At 36.7% G+C, this 24902-nt stretch overlaps 1 protein-coding gene across 2 annotated transcripts in view; it reads left to right on the plus strand.

Moving 5' to 3' along the window:
• Window positions 1-24902, plus strand: part of LOC145674469 (WD repeat-containing protein 70-like) — a 121588-nt gene that overhangs the window by 78144 nt on the left and 18542 nt on the right. For both annotated transcript variants that reach the window (XM_081744580.1, XM_081744579.1), the window contains exons 9-10: window positions 21827-21965; window positions 23316-23462. In XM_081744580.1, coding sequence (XP_081600706.1) covers window positions 21827-21965; window positions 23316-23462 — 286 coding nt within the window. The remainder of the gene's footprint in view (window positions 1-21826; window positions 21966-23315; window positions 23463-24902) is intronic.

Consider the following 24902-nt stretch of genomic DNA (forward strand, 5'->3'; position numbering starts at 1 on the left):
TCCATCAGCATAAAAATCTCCCGCTTCTTCCTTGAGCCAGCCTGTGACCGCATCTTTCAGCTCCTCATCATCACCTGAGATCCAGCCACTTCTTCGTATGCATGAAGAGATGATAATGACGATTTTCACGAACTTTCCATCAATTTTCTCACCGAGTTCATCTATGATGGCTGCCGCTTCTCTCTTCGTCATGAATGTTTGTTGGTCCACTTTAAAATGAACGAACCCATTCACGAATAACTCCTTCACTCATCACACTTGTTTCATACACGGCACAAAGGTCCCGATGAATAGCTGCTGCCAAATGTTGTTTTGCTGTAAGAAAGCGTATAACAGCTCTCATCTCGCACTTGACGGGGTTTTCTAATGCAGCACACATTTTAAGACGCTACAAAAGTGAAACTAATGATCAGACAACTTTCACTCTACCACGACTGGATGCAGACTGATCTAGCACGCACGTCTGTGCAAAGGTGGTAGCACTGTCCCTACTACTTCACGCACAGTGACCAATCAGAGGTCACTTTTCGAACGCGCCTCGTAAATGCAGCGAGTTGAGTATTAAATGCAAGAACAATGAACAGGGTTAATCAAAAATCATTATTAAGCGTATGGAATACTCGGTTTAAATTGTTCTTTTATAACTAGAAATATAATAGGAGACGTAAAAGTAAGGAGTCAGTGACGTATTAATAAAGCTGGTGGTGACGATGTTCTCAACATGGAAGTATGCAATTAAAGTAACAAATATGGAGGCACAAAGTAACTTTTCTTACATTCGGAGTTTGTGATTTCTAGTGATATTCCAATAACAACTAAATTTTTGCCTAGAAATTTTAACTGGTGAGTTTCTATTATTCTGGATATCTACAATTTTAAGGATAAGAGATTAAGAAGCAGAAAAAAGGAGGAAAAAAAAAACGTTAATGGGTGAAGGGTGGATGTGTCGAAGTGTTTATTGAGAGGACGTGAAATTTAATACTTCGATCAGGAAGGAACGAGAAAACGAAATTACATTTTCGAATTCTGGTAGACACCTTGCTTGCGTTACATGTGTAGAACTTTACGGTGTCATGAATAGTTCAGTTATGCATGAAGTGTCATGTTATCTCTCCTTTGTGAATATCAGGGAATCTTTGACAGTCTTAACACAAAAATATAACCTCTCCCACATCAGACTTCTATTCCACTCCTTACTATACAATAGTTAACACTATTGTAGCGACTAGGCGCTCCGCGTGCAAAACAACGGTACAATAGCTTCAAACTTGAAAAAAAAAATGATTAAGTTCATCTTCTCTTATTTGTTTCCTCGCCTTTGCTAAGGTGCGTACTCTTCTACGAACGCACATCCTGCGTGGTCTGTATGCTACACTTTTACACTGTATTATACTATAAGTGAGTTTTGCAGTGGACAAACACCGTGTGCGTGAGTTTTCTCGCGGTTCTTCCCGTTTCTTCACTCTTTCTTCATTCCACTAGTTTATTCATTTCTCGTCATCAGCGCCTCCTTTAGCCCAGCCGACATAACTGTGGGACGTAAAACTTAAAGGTTTCATTTTGTATCAGACCATAGTCACCTAGCTGGCAATGACAAAGTAATGTAAGCTGGTTCGTATTCAGACACTAACTACAGTATTGTACAAGTTAATTTGAACAAGGTGGCTTTTACATTCCGTTTTAGATATTTTACACTTAGAGGTGATAGAGCTTTAAAAAAAAGAAAGACTTCTTTTAAATGAAAAAAAAATAGAAATGCAGATTTTTTCCCATGGTTTTTTTACCTAGAAAATGTTAGGCCTTTTTAAACAGTTCAATTTTAATGAAGAAATAACACTACATTCTAGCTTTCTTTTCCGATTATAACAAGAAACCATTAGTTACTGTACTTTGAAGAGAAAAAATATGAAAAAAAAATTAGGAGGCTAAAAAAAAAAAAAAAAAAAAAAGAATCCCTCATTCGATAGGAAAGTAATGAAATACTTAAGTTTAACGTCTCAATTTATGCTCTTTAGTCTAAGAGAGATGATAATTTAGATAAGTGAATGATGATGAAAGAATTGGTGGAATGAGAAAGTGGGGAGAAACAAGAGTTCCCCAAGTAGAACTACGGACATGATGTTATCCAACACAAACTTACTTGGCCGGGATCGAACCAGGGACCTCACACACCAGACGTAAGCGCTGTACCACTGAGCCACCTTGACCCCTTTTCGATATGAAAGATTGAAGCTGCTTCGTGGATGGAGCGGACTTTATAGTTTCGACAGTGTTCGTACAGATATTAATGTTGAATAACAAAAATGTTTTAGTAAAAATTTCAGTGCTGTTACTAACAAAAATTCTGAAAATGTAGTAGATTTCGTAGAACACAATTATCACTTGCAATTTATACATAAACGAAAAGTAAAATTAGGGGACATGGTGGCTCAATTGTAGAGCGCTTGCCTCTGATGCGTGAGGTCCCTGTTCGATCCCCGGGAAAGTAAGTTTGTGGTGGACATCATCGTGTCCGTGGGTTTCCCGTTTCATCCCACTTTGTCATTCCACCTGATCTTGCATCATTCACTTGCCTTAATCATGCGTCTCCCTTAGCCTAAAGGGCATAAGCGTCGGACGTTAAACTAATTTTTTAAAAAAAGAAGTAGGGTTAATTACAAGTTTTAGGAGTTGAGACTTATTATATAGGACCATATGTGGAGCAAGCATATACTGAAGTTTTACTACGTTGTTAAACTAACATCATGCCAAAAATGACCATTTACGGCTTTGATTTTTGAACTGAATTCAAAATACGTACTAATAAAATATCTGAAGCTCTCAATAAAATCCTTTCCCCCCTTAGTACGAGGTGTAAATGAAATTTTATATCAAAACAAAAATGGTTTTGTGAATGCTTCTTGGTTTATTGTACTTTTTTCTTGCTTCCCAGTTTGAATTTAGGCAACCTGTATAGACACATAACAGGATATATATAACTTTCGGGCACTTAATAAGGTATTTAGGCAACCAGAACGGAAGCTTGTGATTGATTTGATTGCAGAACTTACACTTGCTGGTAACCAATGCAATATAAGTTTGAAAACTTATCAAGATAATCCGTCCCAGACTGAACATGTGGCCCCACGTAGCGTAGTTGCTAACGCTCTCGCCTTTGGTGCGTGAGGTCCCGGATTTCCGAATGAGAGATTCGGTGGGAAAGGTGTATCAGTTTTTTAAAGTCAGCCGTCTTAAAAGAAGTTTTTCGTGAGTTTTTCTCATTCACACCAGGCAAATGCTGGGATGGTACCTAACGTAATAGACTCACCATCAGGCCGCTTACTTTCTCTCTCATTCCCCGGGCAGTGTGATCACCGAGGAACGTCATCCCTCAAATGTGTAACGGGCTAATATAGCCATAGATACCGAAAGCCCAGAAATCTAAATCCTAATTTTAATCCCGGGCTGAACATAAGATTTACAAGTACTGAATATTGTAAAGGTACTATTTTAGTTTACAGAATCCACTACAGGAAAACAAATGTGGCACTTGAATAAGAAAGTCATTAAAAAAGCGAAAGTTTTTTTTCCCTCCAAAAAGTCTGCTTTCTATGAAAAAGTTTCCATTCTTAAAAAGCCGAGAATCGGGTTCGATTCCCGGCGGGAGCTCATTTAGTTCGGATTCCACGTTAATCAGTCTCATAGCCTCGCTGCTGAAAGGGACGTTAAACTCAACTTAAAAAGCCGGCTTTTTGGATCTCTGTTTACAGTATACCTATTTTGTTCAATAATATATATTTATTATTGACTAGTGTTCTTCTGATTTTAATGGCAGTTTCCATTCTCTTTGGGCATAGAATCAATTAGGTTCTTACATATTTTATTTCTAGGTCATCAAACCACACAACCATTACTGCACAAATAACTTATCCTAAGTGATACAGTCGATATTGTTCCAAGCTTTTCTGTTCGGATTATATCTGGTATATTCTAAGCCAGTCCATGGATTCAAGCCCATTTCTTGGGATGAACTCCTCCTCTCTTTTTGATGCGTGGCAAGGAGCTGGAAAATATCTGATTTGACTTGTAAGTACGTCTGCTTTTTTTTTTCTTTTCTTCTTTCTTTCTTTCGTCAGAGGCAACTTTTCTTTCCAATATCGGGATGTACGTGTTATTCTTCACGATTGCAGACGCGGAGCAAACACTTTCTTCCTGTAAATGTGAAATGAATCCAAATCACTTACTTATCTGGATGTTTCATAGTTTGATGTTTGCTGGCGAGACTTTATCTTTACTCCTCCTTACGTTTCACTCCTTGCAACTCAAAATTACTCTTATCTGAGAAGAGAATATTTTCTCAGTTATCTTTGAGACAAAGTGCTGTTTCTAGCCCATTCCAACCTTATTTCCTTAATAGTTTGTGTCAAAGTTCCGTTTCAGACTTTCAAGGTATGCTAAACACAAATATGGTAAGAGATAGGAATTTTTACTTTTTATTAAAATATGGATTCTTAAACTTAAAGATTTCATTTTTTACTTTACGTGGCTCCATATCAGTTCGACGGAATTTAATTTGCAATGTTACAGGTAGCTTACAAATATTACAACTGTTCTTCTGTGATACTGTTCGCACAAAACTGATTCCATGTTTTCTCACTGACTAGACAATAGCAAGAAGTTGAAAACAATCATCTGAGAAAGAAACATTACGGACACTACATTCTTTTACTGGTGTTACAAATCGGATATTTTTTCCTCTTATTATAGAAACTCACTTTGGCCAGTATTATAGTTCTCGTTGAATGTTTCTTAATAATTGGTTTTAGAATAACGTTTCGAACTTGAGACTTGGGTTCGTTTTCATAATTAGCGTTTTTATTACACTTTTTTCTATTTTCTTCCACAGTAGAGTAATTTTGTTATTAACTTCTCCCCTTTTTCCGTAATAATACAAGCAGTTACAAATCGCGGTCTCGGAGCACTAGTGTCTCTTCAAGTCTACACAGTTCAGCAGTAAACTTCGGAGATTTTATAATTTTCTCATTATTATTATTATTATTATTATTATTATTATTATTATTATTATTATTATTATTATTATTATTATTATTATTATTATTATTTACTACTACTACTACTACTACTACTACACGGCAGACAACATTCATTCAACTTAGTCTAAATATACAATATTCTTCAAGATATTTTTGAGCTTTTTCGTAGATACGAGACTCACCATGATCCCGGATTCGATTCCCGGTGGGGACACTCAGTCGAGAAATTGTAAAAGCTGTTTCAGACCAGCCATCCTGAGTGAGGGTCCCTGGGTTTTCCTCATTCATTCCGCAAATTCTGGGATGGTACTCCTTCCCTTTTCTCGGATACTGTGATCGCCGACGGACATCATCCCTCTTACGTGACGGGCTAACATGGCTTAGATTCCGAAACCCCAGGAATCTAATTTCTAAGTCTTAACGAGTGTCACCACTAAAGATGCAAAAAGGCCGGCTTTTTGGAATGGACTTTTCTTCATATATAAGAAGCCGTTCTCTGACTAAAAAGCCGGAGATTTTCGCTTTTTTGAGTTCTTAATATGTTCTTATTCAAGTGTCGTCTTTATTTTCCTGGCTTCTTATTGTTCATCTCAACCATAGGTTGGGCAACATGGAAATTTTAAAATTTTTCTCTTTCTTGGGAGAGCTGTTTTATACTTTGATAAGGTCTCTTCTTCGTAACTGAGTCTAGATTTTCTATCCTTGGTCTTCCTCTTCCTGATTTCCCTTCTGCCTTTCGCTCTATCAACACGGTGATCCAATCGTAGTGTCGAATAAGATGGCCAAGCATTTTGTTTCTTCTTTTTCCTATTATCTTCATGATCTGTCGTCCTTCATTAGCTTCCTTTAGTACGTCTTCATTCCTTTTCCTTTCGGTCCATGACATGCGCAGCATTCTGCGCCAACACCACATTTCAAATTCTTCCAGCTTGGATATTTCAGCTTTTCTCAATGTTCACGTCTCTGATCCCTAAAGTGCCACGTTCTCTACCAGAGTCTTAATAAATCGTTTACGAACGTCCAACGACATATTTCTTGATGTTAGTAGTTCTCTTTTCCTATTGAATGCTTGTTTAGCTTGCGCTATTCTGGAACTTACGTCTATTTTCCTATAGCGAATTTTATAATTAAAAGAGTGCCTTTACAACGTTCACTACTTACGAGTCCTGTGTTCAGTCCTGCCCTATCTTTATTGATTCACAGACTGGCAATTCAGTTGGTGGACAGAAAGTGAAGGTTATGCAAACTACCATATCACAAGGGAAATGTTGGTTATCTGATCACCTTATCAAGTTCCTGAATCTTAATACATCTTATCATACGTGTTGTACAGATTGCCTAAACTCAAACTGACAGACATGAGAAAAGTATCAAAAACCAGGAAACAGATACAAACACAAACACATATTTGTTCTATAGAATTTCGCTTAGCTCTTTTTTTTAACTTATTATTGTAAGCTGCAGCTATTCTATTATACAAAACTAAAGCCATGAATGGCATTCTGGGTGTATGATATTTGTTGAACAGTATTAAAGATTCATTATTTACAGAATTTATTCTTTCTTTACATCGTGTCAATATTTTGAAATAGAAAACTTGCGTGCAGGTAGTTAACCTTCTCCTGCTTGAATTTGAACGGTCTCAATAAATAGAATGTTTATTAGAAGGATACACTTGTTCCGCGTAACCACTACATAAAAAGGTACAGTCATGTCCAAAATGATTGTCGCATATCTATAACCGTCTTCTTGTAAGAATATAATTTGATAATGATTTTGCAGGATACTTTTAATACTGATACTATCTGTATAATCGGGAAATGTATATTTGTGGTAAATTTCATACGGAAAGAATTATAAATACGAAAATTAGAATGAGTAAAACAAAATGTGATAAATGGACAAGAAAGTTTTATTTTCGTTTTATTATTCTCATTTATTGCTCTTTTGACATGAAATTTGCCACATACATGTCTGTCGATTATACACATACTAATATTATAAGAAATACCGGGTAAATTCGTTATCAAATTATGTTCTTACAACAACATATTTATAGACATGCAACAATAATTTTGTACATGCTGGCCAATGATTATGTATATCATGTTTCAAAGACTGCAGTAAAGAAACTAGCAACATAACTTGAACATAAACACATTCCTTTCTTTACAAGAATTTTAATCTCCTTCAATGCACCATCCAAATTGATACATGCTTGGAGACGAAGAGCAACGTCACAAGCAAGTTGTCACACCTATATTGGTGTCCTGTGGAACTCTTTTGTGATAACTTCCCATAATTCGGCCAAATTGCGAATGTGATGCTGATACCTTTGTCCTTTAAAACTCCCCATAAGAAAAAGTCAGGTTTTGCTAAATCGGGAGATGAAGCTGGCCACTCCACAGACCCGCGTCGACTGATCCAGCAGTTCGGGGATGTTTCGTTCAGCCACTCTTGCACTGGTATGGCATGAACAGTTCTAAGTTTAGTGACCGTTATCCACACTCTCAGACTACACAGTGTTGCAATATCTAAATTTTTGTCTAGAATTACAAATACTACAGTCAGTTAAACATCATATGCATAATTACGAGCCACCCTGTACACCTTGTCTCAAAAAGGTTGAGCGCATTCTTTATTGGTGTTTTGAGGCAAAAATTTTCTAAGTCCAGCTTCGGGTATCTTCGGGAAAAAGTAAGCCAGGTTCGAACCTCCAAGCCAGCCTTTGCAATCGGGAAAAAGTTTGCAGATGTGTTTTTCTTCTTTTAAATATAATAAGACTTGTTACCAAGTGTTTAAAAAAGCAACATTGATTGAAATACTTAATGATACAATATTTCGAAACCTTGCACATGCTTGTTTGTCATTTAGCTCTCTATACGTAATGGAGCATTTAAATACGTTAAAGAATCTTCCATATGTAAAAGAGTGCTCAAAGTTAAGAAATAGAACATAATTATCGCCTGAGTACTAAAATAAAAGTCAAAGTAGAACAGAAACAGCGTTTGTCATGGATATGAATGTCATAATTATCTTGAGATCCGTTATACATCGCTAGAAGCTTAGTTTTAGAAGTCCTTGTGTTAGCTCATTGGTAAGCTGTCGGATTTCAAATCATAAGGTTGTGAGTTCGAATCCAATCTGCGTCAATACTTTTTTTAAAATTATATTTTCCGCAATGCATGAAAAATTATATAAAATAATTACATTAAAATACATAAATTGTTTATATATAACATAATAATTGCAGAACATAGTAATTATTATGTTTAAAATATAACATCTGAGATAATTTTCACAGTAGGTCGTTATTATATATGAGAATGTTAAATACAAGTTAGGAAAATCGTTTAATAGCAATAAATAAGTTATGTAGTGTATTTATTTGCAGCTATTTGTCATACAGATTTAACTTCTCAATATTCTCATTACAGTATGTTATTTATATTCGTGAAATACAGTATATTCCTACGGATATAGAAAGTGTATAAACAGAGTATCCAAAGTCGTATCCTGCTTCAAGACACATAGCTTTTCCCGATCCCCTTAACGTCACGGGAAGAAACACAAATTCTCTTTAGAACGGAATGTCGTTACTTAGAGTCTCATTCGAATACGTTGAATATGCTTTTGTGTATTCATCTCTCTCTCTCTCTCTCTTTCTTTCTCTCTCTCTCTCTCTCTTTCGCTTTGTTTATGTGTGTGTGTGTGTTGCAGAATATCCCAAGTTGAATACAACATTTGCAAAGTATATGAGCATCATTGTCATCGAATACCAGAAATTGAAAGTCGTGTTTCTTCAGGTTAGGTTTGCGTGTTCATGTTAGCTCACTGGTAGAGTACGGACTTGCCACTGAAGAGGTCTTGAGTTCAAAGCCTACAGCTAATTATCATTCTTTTGTTAGTAGGATTGCACAGAAATCGGATACAAGGAGTGGTTTACTTCTAGAAATATTTTCAGAAGCGTTTAGGTAGCCCTGAAAAGGGCTGTTTTCGGGAGTTAAGGCGGGGTCATTAATATTGTGTCCAAGACCCTTCTGAATTTATTACACGCTCCATTCTTCTGGGCATGGAATCTATTACATGGGTGACAAATCTATCTCCTTCCCCTACCTCCAGCCATGCTTCGGAAACAAGATGCCACAGGTCATCCTGAGTTCTTGGTGGATCTGCCTCAGGCCAACTTTCCCTTAGAGTACGCTTCACTTCTGCTAACATATTTTCCATGAGATTGAGGTCTGCTCCACGAGGCGGCTAGTCGATTAAATCAATCTCAGGGTACCCTGCGAACCATTCCTGAACCACACGGGAATTATGTATTGGCGACTGGTATTGCTGGAACTGAATTACACCATCAGGCTGAAACAGATGGCACCATGATATTACTGATAATGTCTAAGTACTGAGCATTGTCCAGATGTCCTTCAATTTTATGAAGCTGTCCTGCTCCGCGACTGGAAATCCAACCCCAACATAAAATAGATACATGGCCACTGCGATTGCAAGCAGTCACATATCCATGGTCATATCGGGTGCCTCTCGGACGATACACAAAACGGCGTCCCTCCTTTGATGTTGTGAATATGGATTCATCTGAAAAAACTACGTTTTCCCAATTGAGACCCACATTCGCCTGTGCAAACGCGAGACGGTAAATTTTGTGGTCGTCTGAGAGTTTTTCCTTCACGGCAGCAACACGGCCACGTAACCCAGCATGACGAATCCTTCGCAGAGCTGTATGCTTACTACCAGGAAAGAGAGAAGCTTCCCTTATCTGTCTAGACGTCCTTAGTGGGTCTAACCGGGCTTCGTTTACTAATCTCGCATCTTGGGCTTCGGTTGACACATGCGGACGACCAGGAGATCGTAAATTACCAGTCTGACCTGTAGCACCATATTTCCGAATCCATTGCCTTCCTGTAGGGGCCGGGACACCTACTCGCCTGCTAGCTGCAGTTGCAGAATAACCTTCCAACTCCCATAAAGTAATTACTGCTGTACGTCTATCCATAGTTACCAATGTTCTGAGCTGTGAGAAGAAAGCAATAGGTAAAAGCTAGTACCTGACCTGTGATTGGTTACTTGCACGACACGCCTATTGTGGTGAACAGCGTTGCCAGATCTAGCATAATGATGCTAGATCTAGCATAATTTGCATGTCTCTAGCACCTAGCATCTTGCTTTTAGCATCCTGCCCAAATCTAGCACAATTTCAGCAAGTTATCAAAAAGCCGTAAAACCTGGAGAAGTTGGTCGTGGGAAGAAAAAGAACGGCAGAAATGTATCCTCTTCCATTGATTCATACACTCGGTAAACCATACAGGCAGTCTTATTTTCCTAAGTAAGTTCGGAACGGCTTTGGGCTTTTTTTTTTTTTGTGGCTCCACCCAGGGTTTTCTAATCCTTTAACTCCGAGGCATGGGCGGAGCTATGGGGGCCATTCTCCCCCCAACTTTTTGACAACTTCACCATCTTTACTTCTGACTTCATGATCATATTTATTCCTGAAATGACAGCTCCGAGACCGACCAAAAATCTGCCCCCTCCCCCAGCAGACGATTCCCAACTCCGCTTATGCTGCGAAGTAATTTTCTTTCAAAATATGTAAACAAAAACTTTGCATTCATTTATACGATATATACGCCATTGAGTTTGGCAACGACTGCAGTAATTTAGTTGAGTTAAAATTTTGGTGCGTGAAGTATTGAGTTCTATCCATGCATTCTTGCTCTCTGTGTATTTTAAGTTACGTTATCGTATCTCAACTTTTTTTTTTTAACTCCTGAATTAGTAATTATGAGGATCTAGCATAATGTGACCGAATCTAGCATAAGTTCGATCAGGTTTTGGAATAATTCCGAGCTGTGAGTCTGGCAACGCTGGTGGCGAACGACTTGGTCAACGACTCGCGAAAGAAATCTGAAAATGGTGCGCCGTAATAATAATAATAAAAACAGTTTTTATAAAGGAATATTAATACATACGAAAAGCTGTTTAAAGAATGAATTGTTATACTGACTTTACACGTATAAAAACATATACCATATACCAAACAGATTGAGCGATATGATTATAGCTGTTTTGAGACGAACACTTTCGAAGTCCAACTTCGGGTGTCTTCGGAAAACAGTAAACTAAAGCTGCTGGTTCGAACCTCCAAAGCCAACCTTAGTAATCGGGAAATATGTACAGATATGTTTTTCCTTCTGTTAAATATAATAAGACATGTTGAAATGGTATTAAGTGTAGAAAAAAGTAACATTGATTGAAATACTTAATGATACAATATTTCGAGACTATGTATTCACACTCTCGTTTCGTCATTGTGATTTCCATACGGAAAAGAGCATTTACGTATGAGCTCAGTTATATTTCAGAAGCAGCTTCCGAAAAGCGGTCATATTAGCTCAGTGGTACACCACCGAGCGTTTAAATCGTGAGTTCGATACCCGTTCAGGTGAGATTCCTTTATGATATTCTACTTTCCTCAATGCATGAAAATTATGTAAAATAGTTACATTACAATTCATCAGTTGTATATATATTTTCATATCATCAGTTGTATATATGAGTTGAATATATATATTCATATCATCAGTTGTATATATCAGTTGAATATATATATTCATATCATTTCACGACATAAGTAATTCTTATCTTTAAAATATAACATCTGAGGTATTCACAGAACGTCGGTGTGTTATGTGTGAATATTGAATACAAATTTCAAAAATCGTGTAATAGCAATAAATAAGTTATGTAATATATTTATTTGCAGCTACTTTCATCGCAGATAACTTCTCAATATTCGCATTACAGCATTTAGGTAGAGCATATCGAAAATCGGATCGTGGTTCAAGACAAAAAACTAGCTAGCCCCAAACTGTCACGTAAGAAATTCACGAATCGCAAAAGTAAAGGGAAGAGATTGAGAGCGGTAATTCCTTAATCGCTCTCTCTCAACTCTCTTTTATCTGCATTTATACATATAAAAGTGTATGTATGTATGTTCCATCATAACTCATGTATGCCTAGAGCAGGGTTTCTCAACCTGGGAGTCGCGGCCCCTAGGGGATCGCGAAGATAGGCGGAAGAGACAAATATAGTTAGAATCTAATACCAGAAATTATTTTTAAATATTATTTTTAATTTTGTTCTGATAGGCATACTTTTATTTTTTATACACACTGTGAAGAACAATAAAAAATAAGTCTACTGAACATTTTCAAAGGGTGTAGAATTCGTGTTACTATTCGGTTCAAAGTCTCTTGTCGTCGCGAATTCTGTCGAGAAATTTGAAGCTTAAAATATACAAAACGATAATCATGCCTGTTGTTCTGTATGGTTGCGAAACATGGTCGCTTACTCTGAGGGAAGAACATAGACTGAAAGTATTTGAGAACAAGATCCTTAGACGAATATTCGGACCCAAGAGGAACGGGAATGGGGAATGGCGGAAACTTCATAACGAGGAACTACATAATTTATACGGTTACCCAACATTGTTAGGGTCGTCAAGTCTAGGAGGCTTAGGTGGGCAGGTCAGGTAGCTAGAATGGAAGAAAGTAGAAACGCTTTGAAAGTCTTGACTGGAAGACCAAACGGAAAACGACCATTAGGAAGACCTAGGGGCAGATGGGAGGACAATATTAAGATGGATCTCGCTGAGATAAGAATACAAAGTAGAAACTGGATCCAATTGGCTAAGGATAGAAGTCAGTGTAGAGCTTTTGTGAACGCGGCATTGAACCTCCGGGTTCCATAGGCCATAGAGTTAGTTAGTTAGTAGAGTTGTTTAAAAATGAATTTAAATCAAAGAGGTATGATATAAAACTAATGAGAACTGTATATAGAAATACTAGAAAAATACACATGAAACAAAACCTGCACATTGAAATACAATTAAAATTAAAACCTAATGAGATACCTAAGCATGGTGTAATTTCACTAGTGCAGCAATGCCCGGTTCAATCTTCATGACGAATATTATCAAGCCGTTTTCAACTGATAAGCGATTTCTTATCTTTGTTTTAATGTTTACCATAAAAAAAAAAAAAAACACTTTCGCACAAGTACGATATAGCAAATGGAATTATTACTTTTAAAGCAGCAATCACCAGACCAGGATATTCTTCTCTCCTTATCAGGCAGAACTTGTCCAAGTCTTCGTTACAGAAAACCAGTTGAAAAGACTTGTCGCATGATCATTCTATTATTTGGTCAAGAAGTTGTGGGCTTAGATCGGATACGTTAATGGCCTCTTCAATGAAGGAGTTTAACATCCATCTTGAACCAGCACCTTCGTCGTTGGGAATATAGATATTACAGTTACTGTATCCACTGTCAGTGCCGGGCGCCGAAAAGAGGGGCCACACATTTCGGAGGAAGTCCAAAATTAAGGAAATGTGCTCAAAATTAAGGAAAGGTAGGGTTTATTTTGAAAATGTTATTGAGCTTCGTGCCAACCATGGAGGCGCTTCGTAGCTAGTCTGTCGACGTCACTCATATATACGGTGACATCGTACTATACTCTCGCCCCGGGCAATGATTTTCCATGGCACTGTTCACTATAAACAAAAAAAATGGATTCTACTATTATAGAAATAGGTATGTTAAAAATCCCACACAAGCTTATTATAAAATAAATTATAAAAGGGTCGCTGGCAAGAGCGTGTGATAAAAGGGGATCGTGATAGGAATTAGATTGAGAACCACTGGCCTAGAGTAATTTTAACCACATTTCTTATAGTTTCAAAAAGAGTGCTGTCGGGTTACCTATGGTGAATGGGAGGGGGATACATATAAAAGATTGCTAGAAAATGATCGATATTAGATTCATAGTTTTCGGGGTCGCTTAGATAAATAGTGAGACTTTCAATTTCGCTTAACTCCGATTAAGCTCTCATTAGTAGGGATGGGCACGAACGACTTTTCTTTGAAACTCGACTCGACTCGAAACAGACATCTTTGAGGTCTACTCTTGGACTCGGCGCGAAAAATATCTTCCAACTCGACTCGGATTAGAGTCAAGTCGAACCAAAACGAGGCAAATCCTGTGTGTAGTCCTACCTAGACAATACATAGACAATATTTATTCTATCATCAATTATACTACTGTTACTACAAATAATAATAATAATAATAATATTATTATTATTATTAATAATAATAATAATAATAATAATAATTATTATTATTATTATTATTATTATTATTATTATTATTATTATTATTATTATTATTATTATTATTATTATTATTATTATTATTATTATTATTATTATTATTATTATTATTATTATTATTATTATTATTATGACAACACCGTGTACAAACATGAACGATAGATGGTTAGTAAAGGAATACTAAAAGCTAGTTGACTGCCGACGTCGGTAGTCATGAAGTCTACAAGGCAAGGACATCGTTCATTACCCTAACCTGTACGCGTCGGTGGACTACAGATGGTCAACTATTAACCTCTCGCCAGAAATTGGTGGCCCCGCAGCGACGATCCGTGATGGCCCAAGTTCCATATTGAAAACTTTACTACCAGCGGCAGAGACGCGATGAAACGCCAACGAACCACAAAATTACTCTCCCAAAATATGTTAAAATGCCTATATGTGTGATTTGTTTATATTTAGGTGAAACAAAAAAACACAAAACAAATATCCCGGGGTGGACGCGAACTATCAATATTACGATTACTAGGCACGTGTTCTTCTGACTTCCCCACGGAAACGATCATAAAAAGCTTGGTTGTTGAAGGATAAATCATTGACGTCTTAATTTAGCCAATCAGACAAACCCCTACATCTCGAGTTCTAGGAGGTCATACCGTGAACCGTTTCAGATTTATTGCTTTCTGGTGGAGTACTATCCATGCGCAAAATTTGAGCATAATAGCCGACATGCATCTTCGGTGCCTCTTATCTTTAGTACAATTTTAACCAGAGATGGTGTGGGTCAATGAAAATTTGATCCACGACCCACCATGACCCACTATGACCCACCACCCAAATGACCCATTGGCCCACTCTGACCCATCAACCATCGTGATCCACTCTGACCCACCACCAACTATGAACCACTCTGAACCATTGCGACCAACTCCGACCCACCAAAACCCATCGACATCAACTCTGACCGATGACCCACGTCCTCCTCTCCATTGACTAAAGAGATTACACTTGTAATAAAACAAGACTGTGAAATTATCACTTATCGGAGTTTGAATTTCTACCGTCATTGGCTCAAGCACCTCTTTGTTACAATACTGGTGGGTCTGACCTTTACGATATATAATGGCAAAGTGTTTCTCATCTTCCGAATTAAAATGAATTTAAATTTATCATATGTAATTATTTCTTTGTTGCCTTACAGACACATTTCAGTAGAAAATAGGGTGAAATTTAAAAGTTTCGAATCAAGGAAAAGTAGACCAACGTAAAAAAAAAAAAAAAAAAAAAAAAAAAAAAAAAAAAAAAAGAGAGAGAGAGAAAGAAACTAATTTTCTATATAATTAAGCATGCCGTACTAATTGGAAATGCCCATGTAATTAAGTTTAGAATACAAATTTTATGGCCATTTTTCTCTAACTTTATGGCTTGATTGCCTTATGCTCGGAACGCTGCATATATTAAACACCAGCTTCAGCAATTATAAATAGAAAGCAGTGGGTATAAAATTCAAAAAGAACTTTAGTTTGCATTACTCAATTTTTTTCTCAACTAATATCAATCGTTTTCAATTATTTTTACAAATCAACCCACTACCAATTTCCAATATATAGAAAATGCACCCCCGTCCCCCCGCTCATAAAAGACAATTTTAAAAAATGCCAGGGCATATTCTCTTTATTTTTAATAAAGAGTTATATGCTGAATTTCAGCTCTCAGTTGAACGGCTTGTGAGATACTAAATTTTTCGCAAAAATTCGGACTTCTACTCCCCCTAAGGATATGTATTATAATGAAAGTGACACGCGTATGATAACTTCCCAGTTGGGATTGGAGCCTGATTATATACCAAACGTCAATTCATTTGACTTTGCAATTTGACCGTGATGATTACGCAGACATAGTTACTTTCAATTTTTTATGATACATATCCTTATTTCATATGTTACAGATGATTCAAAAATATTTTTTCAAGCAGTTAGCTCCTCTAGAATCTCACAGGCTGCATCCCAAAATCCAACTCCTACTATCCTATGACAATCCAAAAGTGACTGAACTTTTTTTATTAGGAACAAATGACAAAAGAAAAATTGAGATCTTGAAAATAAAATGTAGAAAAGCTCGGTGCCCCCAATAACTCCATATTTCTCCGCCCCTTCATTCCGAACTTAAAAATAAAACTTAATTCGAATATGGTTAATTAGTGAATTTATTACAGTTAAATTCCACTCACTACATGCTACAGCTACAACTATGTAAGAAAAAATAACAACTGTGAAACATGTTCTGAATTACTATTACATTTCTTACGCTATTATTAAACATATTAGAATAGTAAAAGAGGATTGTTCGTGAAATAGTATATTTGCTCATGATTTTTAACTTTTTCATACGGAAAAAATTAAAATATTATTCAAGTTTTAAAATTTGCACCCTGCAAATATGTTGCCCTCTAGGCAATGGGACTAATGTGGACTAGTGGGAAATGCTGCACTGTTAGCGGCGCTGAAAACTTATGATTCGATTCTAATATCGGTTGATTTCGATATCTTTATGTCGCTACGTAACCACCCTGGGTGCTAATGGGAGCTTAATTGGACTTGAATTGAAAGTAGAGCTATTCACCTAAGCGACCACGAAACTATGGATTCAATAATAATACCGACCCGTTTCTAGCATTTTTGATATGTATCCCGACAGTACTCTTTTTCCAGACTGTAAGAAATATAGTTAAAATTGCTCTAGATATATCAGAATTATGTTGAAACACACACATAAATCCACTTTTATATTCTGTATAAATAGAGAGAGAGTGAGCGAGCGAGCGAGCGAGAGAGGGCGACTCAAGGCATCACCACTTCCACATTGCAAAAGCATATATCAGGAATTGAATTGAAAATCTATGTAAAGACTTTCTGCTGTGGCATGCTTCATAAGAACAATTCCAGTCTGTAAACGTGACCTTTGGGGTTCATGAATTTTTTTGCGAGCGTTCCGACTTTGGATTCTCTGTTTATACCCTCTGTTTATACATCGAATAACTTTTCAAGAACATAAATGACATTCTATATTATGAATGTTGAGAATTACTCTCTATATGACAAATAGCTGCAAATAAATACACTACATAACTTATTTATTGCTATTAAACGATTTTCCTAACTTGTATTTAACATTCTCATATATAATAACGACCTACTGTGAAAATTATCTCAGATGTTATATTTTAAACATAATAATTACTATGTTCTGCAATTATTATGTTATATATAAACAACTTATGTATTTTAATGTAATTATTTTATATAATTTTTCATGCATTGCGGAAAATATAATTTAAAAAAAGTATTGACCTAGATTGGATTCGAACTCACAACCATATGGTTTGAAATCCGACAGCTTACCAATGAGCTAACACAAGGACTTCTAGAACTAAGCTTCTAGCGATGTATAACGGATCTCAAGGTAATTATGACATTCATATCCATGACAAACGCTGTTTCTGTTCTACTTTGACTTTTATTTTAGTACTCAGGCGATAATTATGTTCTATTTCTTAACTTTGAGCGTTCTTTTACATATGGAAAGACCATTTTAACGTATTTAACTGCTCCATTACGTATAGAGAGCTAAATGACAAACAAGCATGTGCAAGGTTTCGAAATATTGTATCATTAAGTATTTCAATCAATGTTGCTTTTTTAAACACTTGGTAACAAGTCTTATTATATTTAAAAGAAGAAAAACACATCTGCAAACTTTTTCCCGATTGCAAAGGCTGGCTTGGAGGTTCGAACCTGGCTTACTTTTTCCCGAAGATACCCGAAGCTGGACTTAGAAAATTTTTGCCTCAAAACACCAATAAAGAATGCGCTCAACCTTTTTGAGACAAGGTGTACATTTAGTTCCAGAAAAGCTAAAGTTTCAGTTTACGTATAAACTCTAAATGATAATTTTGTTCTACTAATTTAATTACTACATTTTTCAGAATAGTTATTGCTAGCGCTATTAAATTTTCAGTAAAACAATTTTGACGTAGAAGATAACTCTTTTATAGTTGCAAAACTAAATTCGTTTAAAGCAGATAATCCATTTGCGTCCGCCGACTGACTTTTTTTTTTCCGTGTCAAGTGATCGATTCTCTTTGGTTATTAAACGTCTCGTACTTTCTCTACAGAATGCAGTAATTAAATGCTTTATCGTGTTACAATGCGAAAAGAAGGATGAAATGTACTGTTAGTTCTTCATTAAGATTGAAATGTTCAAAATAGCTCAAAAATTTTCCAGAAAAAAAAACCGTGGAAAAAACGTGGGTTCTTTTCCAAAAGAGCCAGTTTTCTTCCGAACCCTTGCATGTCTCACCACATTTTTAAACAGAGCAGAAACAATACAGCTTTGTTCCCTCTCTTTTTAAGTTCAAAACCCATGTCTTTAATCAAACGATAAAGGATCCAGTAGTTGAAATCAAGTAAGTTATGATAATCATTCATTTCTTTCAGTATAGGATGAATAATGAGAGGAGGGTTATTAAATAGGAAAGGAATTTCTGCCGTATTGTTGTGTCCATAGGTGCCTTCACTTCACTTTCCTGCTGATTTTGCATTGCAGATCATTATTATTAGTTCTCACTTGCATTAAACCTACTTATTTATTTATTTATTTCTCTCCTTCCGTAGTTACAGATCTCTTTATCTCTTCTCTGTGTATTTTCACAAATTTACACCTAACAATACTAGTTGTTGCACGCAGTTCTTTAATAATAACTGATTGACCACACCTGTCATCCTTTCGCTTTACATATTCAAATAAACTCAAAATCATATATTCATGAAAAGAGGAAACAACTGATTTAAACTTACTTTTACACACCAAATCCTCTGTAGGTGCAAATTTCATATTATACAAAGAAAGAGTGAAAAAGTGATTGACTGGACCAGGACTCGAACCCGGGATCTCCAGTATACCGTGCCGATGTGGTTTCAGTGGCGAGCACAGACTACAGGAGTGAAAGAATGTTTGGCTGTTCTGGGAAACGGTCTGGGTAGTCTATTTGAATCGAGCGTCTACCATTCGATTCAATTCGTATTTCTGTGTTTGTCCGTAATCTATTCCAAGATAACTATTTTATAATAAAATTTATCCGGTTTTGATGAAACTAGTTTTCTACCTTCCTGCAACCTTTTGGAAATGGGCTTATTGTTTGGGGTTGCAATTCATGAAGATTAAGGGGATAAAATATACGCACTTACGCGCCTTTGGCTTTGGGAGACCCCTAGTTCGATTCCCGGCGGAAGCTCATGTGCTTCGGATCCCGCATTCAGCTGTAGGTCCATAGTTCATTTAGACTCGCTGCTAAAAGGAACGCTAAACTGAAGTGCAACGAATCAACCATAAAGTTTGCAATATAAACTTTGTAAAAATTACTCGATCTTGACAAATCATAGTGTGTAATTGCTTCATGGAGTTCCGATCATTCCCTCAGCTTGGGATTAAAATCTACCAAGAATGAAAGCTGCCTCCTAATAAAAAGAAAATATAATTTTCGTTTCAAGAAAAAGTCCGAATTTGAAGGAATATTGTTGAGTCTTCTCCCCTAAATCACCCCGCACCCCTTCCCGAAACCCTAAGGTATGTTCCACGCGAACTTCGTGGAACATAGCCTCACATTATGGTCAATTTTGACAATGTGGTGTATATACTTATTGAGATTTTCAAAAAAATCCCTACTTCCTGGAGTCAGAGTCAATAATCAGGAATCATTTTATTCCCGCTAGTTCTGACTACAACAACAAAGAAATGTGTTCTACTCAGGGCTGTGCCGTGGAAAATCAGCGCCCAGGGCGAGAGTATACGGCGGCGCCCCCATCCATATATTCCAAGCAATTTTTCCTATCTTTTTTCCTTTTTTCTTCCGAATTTTTCGCTCCCTTACTTCGGCGCCCACGACCGTCGCCCCGATCCCCCCCCCCCCACGGCACGGCCCTGGTTCTACTATAACTTTCGTTAAAATATATATATATATTATTCGTTTTTGATTAAATACGGCATAAATTTTTCTCGTGTTTCTCAATCATCCACCGCTTGGAGTCGAAATGGATCAGTAATAATGGAGTGAATTCTGCATACCCCTCCCATTCCGATTTTAAACAAAATGTATTGCGTGAGCATTTTGTAAAAATATTCTCAATATTTATAAATTAGAGTGTGAATTTTGTTTTTTATTTTAGATTATAGGTCGGTGGACTCTCTATACTATTACACGGTTCATATTGACCATGAAAGTCAGCGAAATTAAAATGAGTTAGGAAAATCTGCTATATGTCATGGAGCAGTAATTTCCAACGCAATATTGTGTGACGTCACAATGTGCTTTTCACCTTCTTAGTGGAAGGGGGAAAGAGCTAGCAAGTAACCTGACACTCATAAAAGACGGTGTTGACAGGCAAATAAGAACATCAGTAGAGTAGTTGTTGATTTTGGAGGCATACTACTGGAGAATCAACGATGGCAAGAACACTGCCAATGCTTGGTCTCCTACATCATACCCTCCCCCGTTTTCTCATTGTCTTTCTTTCCATTTCTTAGGTGGTAAAGCCGCACTCGTAAGCCATGCAGCGACCAGTTGGAAATAACTGCATTATAGAATATAATTGAAAAACCAATATCTTTTTAAGAAATAAGAATAAAATGTGGGAATGAGACAGTGTGTGGCTGTTCTGGGAACCGTACTGGGTGGCATACTGGTTAACGCATCGGCATGATATGCGAAAATCTCATGTTCTTGTCTCGGTCTAGTCATTCACTTTTTCGCTCTTTGTCTGTTATTGAATTCGCACCTACACCGGATTTGGTGTGTTAAATCGATTGTTTCCCCCTTCCATTAATATATCTGAAATTACAACCGCCAAAAACTGTTCTCAATATATGGACACTGGATTGTCCAAGCACAGCAGCTAGGCTGTGGTACTAGCCATGTGGTCTGAGAGAAGAGCACCGACTTCAGGAATGAAAGTGAGTGTGGCTTTTCTGGGTAGCGTGGTGGTTAACTGCCTGGTATCGGCATAGTATACTGAACATCCTGGGTTTGGGTTGCGGTTCAGTCGTTCAGTTTTAGTGTGTTATTTTTTTAAGCAGTTTATTCTACGAAAAGGATTGACATAGAAAGATAGCAGAATGTATTAAGGGTTTTCATCACTATTAAAGATATAATTCTTCAAATGCCTACCATTTTCAGCCTTGCACATTCTTACTCTTATTCTAGTGTGTATTGGAAAAACGTGATGACATGTCGAGGCAGGACAGTTAAAGACCCCTGTTGACAAAAACGTGTAATCAGATTGCGTAATTACTTATAGTCATCTCCGAGGATGTATTCCTTACACTATAACGTCTACGATAGCCGCTTCGATTCGCAGTAATTGACCGTTCGTTTTCAAAATAAAGGAATCTCTTCAAATCTGAAACAGAAACAAAAGAAAGAAAAAAATTGAAAGTTTTTAAATTTTAAAGTCACCTTGTTACTTTTAAGACACCCTGTATCTTGTGGTTCACTACTTCTGATCTTGTTAATATGGTTGATTTTAATACATACCTTGCCTTGTTTCTCCTCAGCACGGATTGTACCTTCAGCCCTGATGATTCCATGGTAGTAACAGGGCTCTCTGTAACCAAAGCTGAGACTGTGGGGAGGTTGCTGTTTTTCGAGAAAAACACTTTTGCCAAAGTAAACGAAATTGAAGTAACAAATTCTGTAAGTATACAAGTAATTATGTAAGATTTAGATAAATAAGATCAGAACGTGTCAAAAGAGTGTGTACAAACTTTGAAAGATGACTTCTGAAGGTTAAATTGAACAGAAAAAGAAAAGCTTTATTAAATAGTTCTTAAAAACCATCGTTTCGGACACTGAAGCTATCGAAAGCGTGGATTTTAGTTTTTATTGGCTCATACTGGAAAGACTATGGTCCGACATATGTACACTCATGTCCAAAATCATTGTCGCATATCAATAATTGTCTTCTTGTAAGAATATAATTTGATAATGATTTTGCAGGGTACTTTTAATACTGATGCTATATGTATAATCGGGAAATGTATATTTGTGGTAAATTTCATAGAAAAAGAATTTATAAATACGAAAATTAGAATGCGTAAAACAAAATGTTGCTAAATGGACACGAAAGTTTTATTTTCGTTTTATTGTTCTTATTCACTGCACGTCTTTGCCGATTATACACATAGTAACATTGTAAGAAATACCGGGCGAATTCGTTATCAAATTATATTCCTACAACAACATATTTATAGACATGCGACAATAATTTTGGACATGAGTGTACCTAGGTCTGTGTTATAAATTGTGGTGTGTTGGGGATTATGAATTATTGAAGTTGTAATGGGCCCAAGCTTTGAAATGAGTAATGAAGTGACCATTCCGTAATACCAGTGGGATAGGGAAGAATAACAAAAGAGAATTTTTACTATAACTCTACCCATCACGACTGTGGAACTCACTAAAGGAATAATTAACACCTCTGACCGGAGTATAAACACTTATTTATTAAAACTAAAATACAGTGTAACTGTTTCGACAACTTAACGTTATCTTCAGACACTAAGTACTTACTTATAAGTGAACTTTGTGGTGGACAAACACGGTGCTCGTGGGTTTTCTCAGGGTTCTTCCGTTTCCTTTCACTTTCTTCATTTCACTATTTCATACATTTCTCATCATCACCGTCTCTTTAAGCCTAGCCGGCATATTCGTGGGACGTAAAACTTAGATTTAATTTTCATTTCATTTACTTCTGTTGATATATATAATCAGGGATGCCCGAGGAAAATTTTCTAGGGGGGAGCCATCTCCATGGTTGCTATATTATGTCTGGTATTTAATATGCGTGGTTTGCTATGTTACGTATACATTTCCATGCGCCCATGATATATATTGAACTGGAACAGATTTTTATTTAGTTACTTATTGTATATGTAAAAACTTAGGTACTAGCTTGTATATCCTGTTGTTTCTTTTCTGATAGTGACACCCATTACTTGTAAAGAATTAATAAATAAATAAATAATGCGAAATGAAACTTTCCAGCATGTGATTCGATCTTTGTGGCATCCGAAATTAAACCAGATGTTCATTGGGTGCGGTGATGGCGTAGTGAAGGTGTATTATGATCCAAAGATGAGCATGCGAGGAGCTAAACTCTGTGTTGTGAAGACCAAGAGGAAGACGAAACAGGTAATGGTAGTAATACTAATAAGAAGACCTGGTAAACGTATCATAGGTGCTTTCATAGATATACGTAGATATGTAATTTGGGTACGTTTAGTTATAAAGGCTCAACTACCAGGGATTTTTTTCTTTCCTTTAAAGATCATGTTTGTTGAACTTGAGACACGATGACATACAGATACATCGCCTATCTGTAGTGCAAAATATCCTTTGCTCTATCTTTGGTCATGTAAGTTCGTTGCGAACTTTTTTTTTTTTTTTCTTTTTTTTTTTTTTAATTTGGCATGAGAGAGATCCCATTTTCACCTTCAACCTGTTCTTCTACAGTATGAGGCAAAACAAACAGTACCGAAATTCGCGTACGGATTGCGCGCAGGTGCAATATGGTATAAGCTGGTGAGGTCCATATGTGTGCTCAGTTCTGTTTAGACTAGCGTAGAGTGCTGTTAGCGCGAAGATATTGTTACCTACAACAGAGGAAAAGGTGTTTGTTGTCGAGCACTATTTATGTTCACTCGATGTGGGGCAGCATCTCACTACAGGAGATGAACGCTCACGTCTACTGCATTGCTCTGGAGTGTAATTATGGCATATGAAGATGAAGATTTCATCTGCAGCACATGGTTCAGTCATAAAAGCCAAGTGTACCTTGATTGCTACATCAATCGACAGTTGATTATTCTTCCATTGTTGCATAATTTGCGCGGTTCTTATCGCAACAAAAATCTGTCCTTACAACAACAATAGATGCAGCAAGACGGAGCTACTCCCAATACTGCAAATGGATCACTGTCCCTTCTTCCCGCAAGAGCTTGAACATCGTTTGATTTCCCATGGAACAGATTTTACAAATCCTTCTCACTCCCCTCACCTCACGGCTCCAGATGCCTACATGTGGGGTAGGCTGAAGGAAGCAATTTTCCGAACAGAACCCCTACCGTTATATCGGAGTTAAGAGAGAAAATTCGGTCATTTGGTTTTTCGTTCCACATATATACGAAATTTGGTATATGAAGTTTTTAAATACAAAATATAAAGGTCTCATTTGTATAAATGTTAGAAATTCCAGCTCGGAGGAGTGTGAAACTACAGGTGTTTAAAATGAATATCGGGCTTTTAAAGCTTTGTATTATAGTATTGATTACAATTAACTTACAATTATAAATAATATATCAAATGGAAGAGCAACTCAAACAGTTGTGTAAGCACGCGTGTACATGCACTGTTTTCTCTGTCTTCCGTTAGAAAGCGCTAGTAAGAAAGATGGCAACTAATGAGCAGAAGGCTTTTTGTGTTTTACATTTTGCAAAGACTGAATCTGTGGTTACAGTGCAACCGTCTGTGCGGAGAACTTTAAGGAGACAATTAACAACTACGTTCTTATCGTTTTCACTTGCTACAAGCTCGAAAGGCTACGGACTACGGTTTACGTGCCAAATTTGCAAA

The sequence above is a fragment of the Thermobia domestica genome, chromosome 17 (assembly GCF_964235325.1).
Source record: "Thermobia domestica chromosome 17, izTheDome1.hap1.1, whole genome shotgun sequence".
In the NCBI taxonomy this organism is placed as follows: Eukaryota; Metazoa; Arthropoda; class Insecta; order Zygentoma; family Lepismatidae; genus Thermobia; species Thermobia domestica.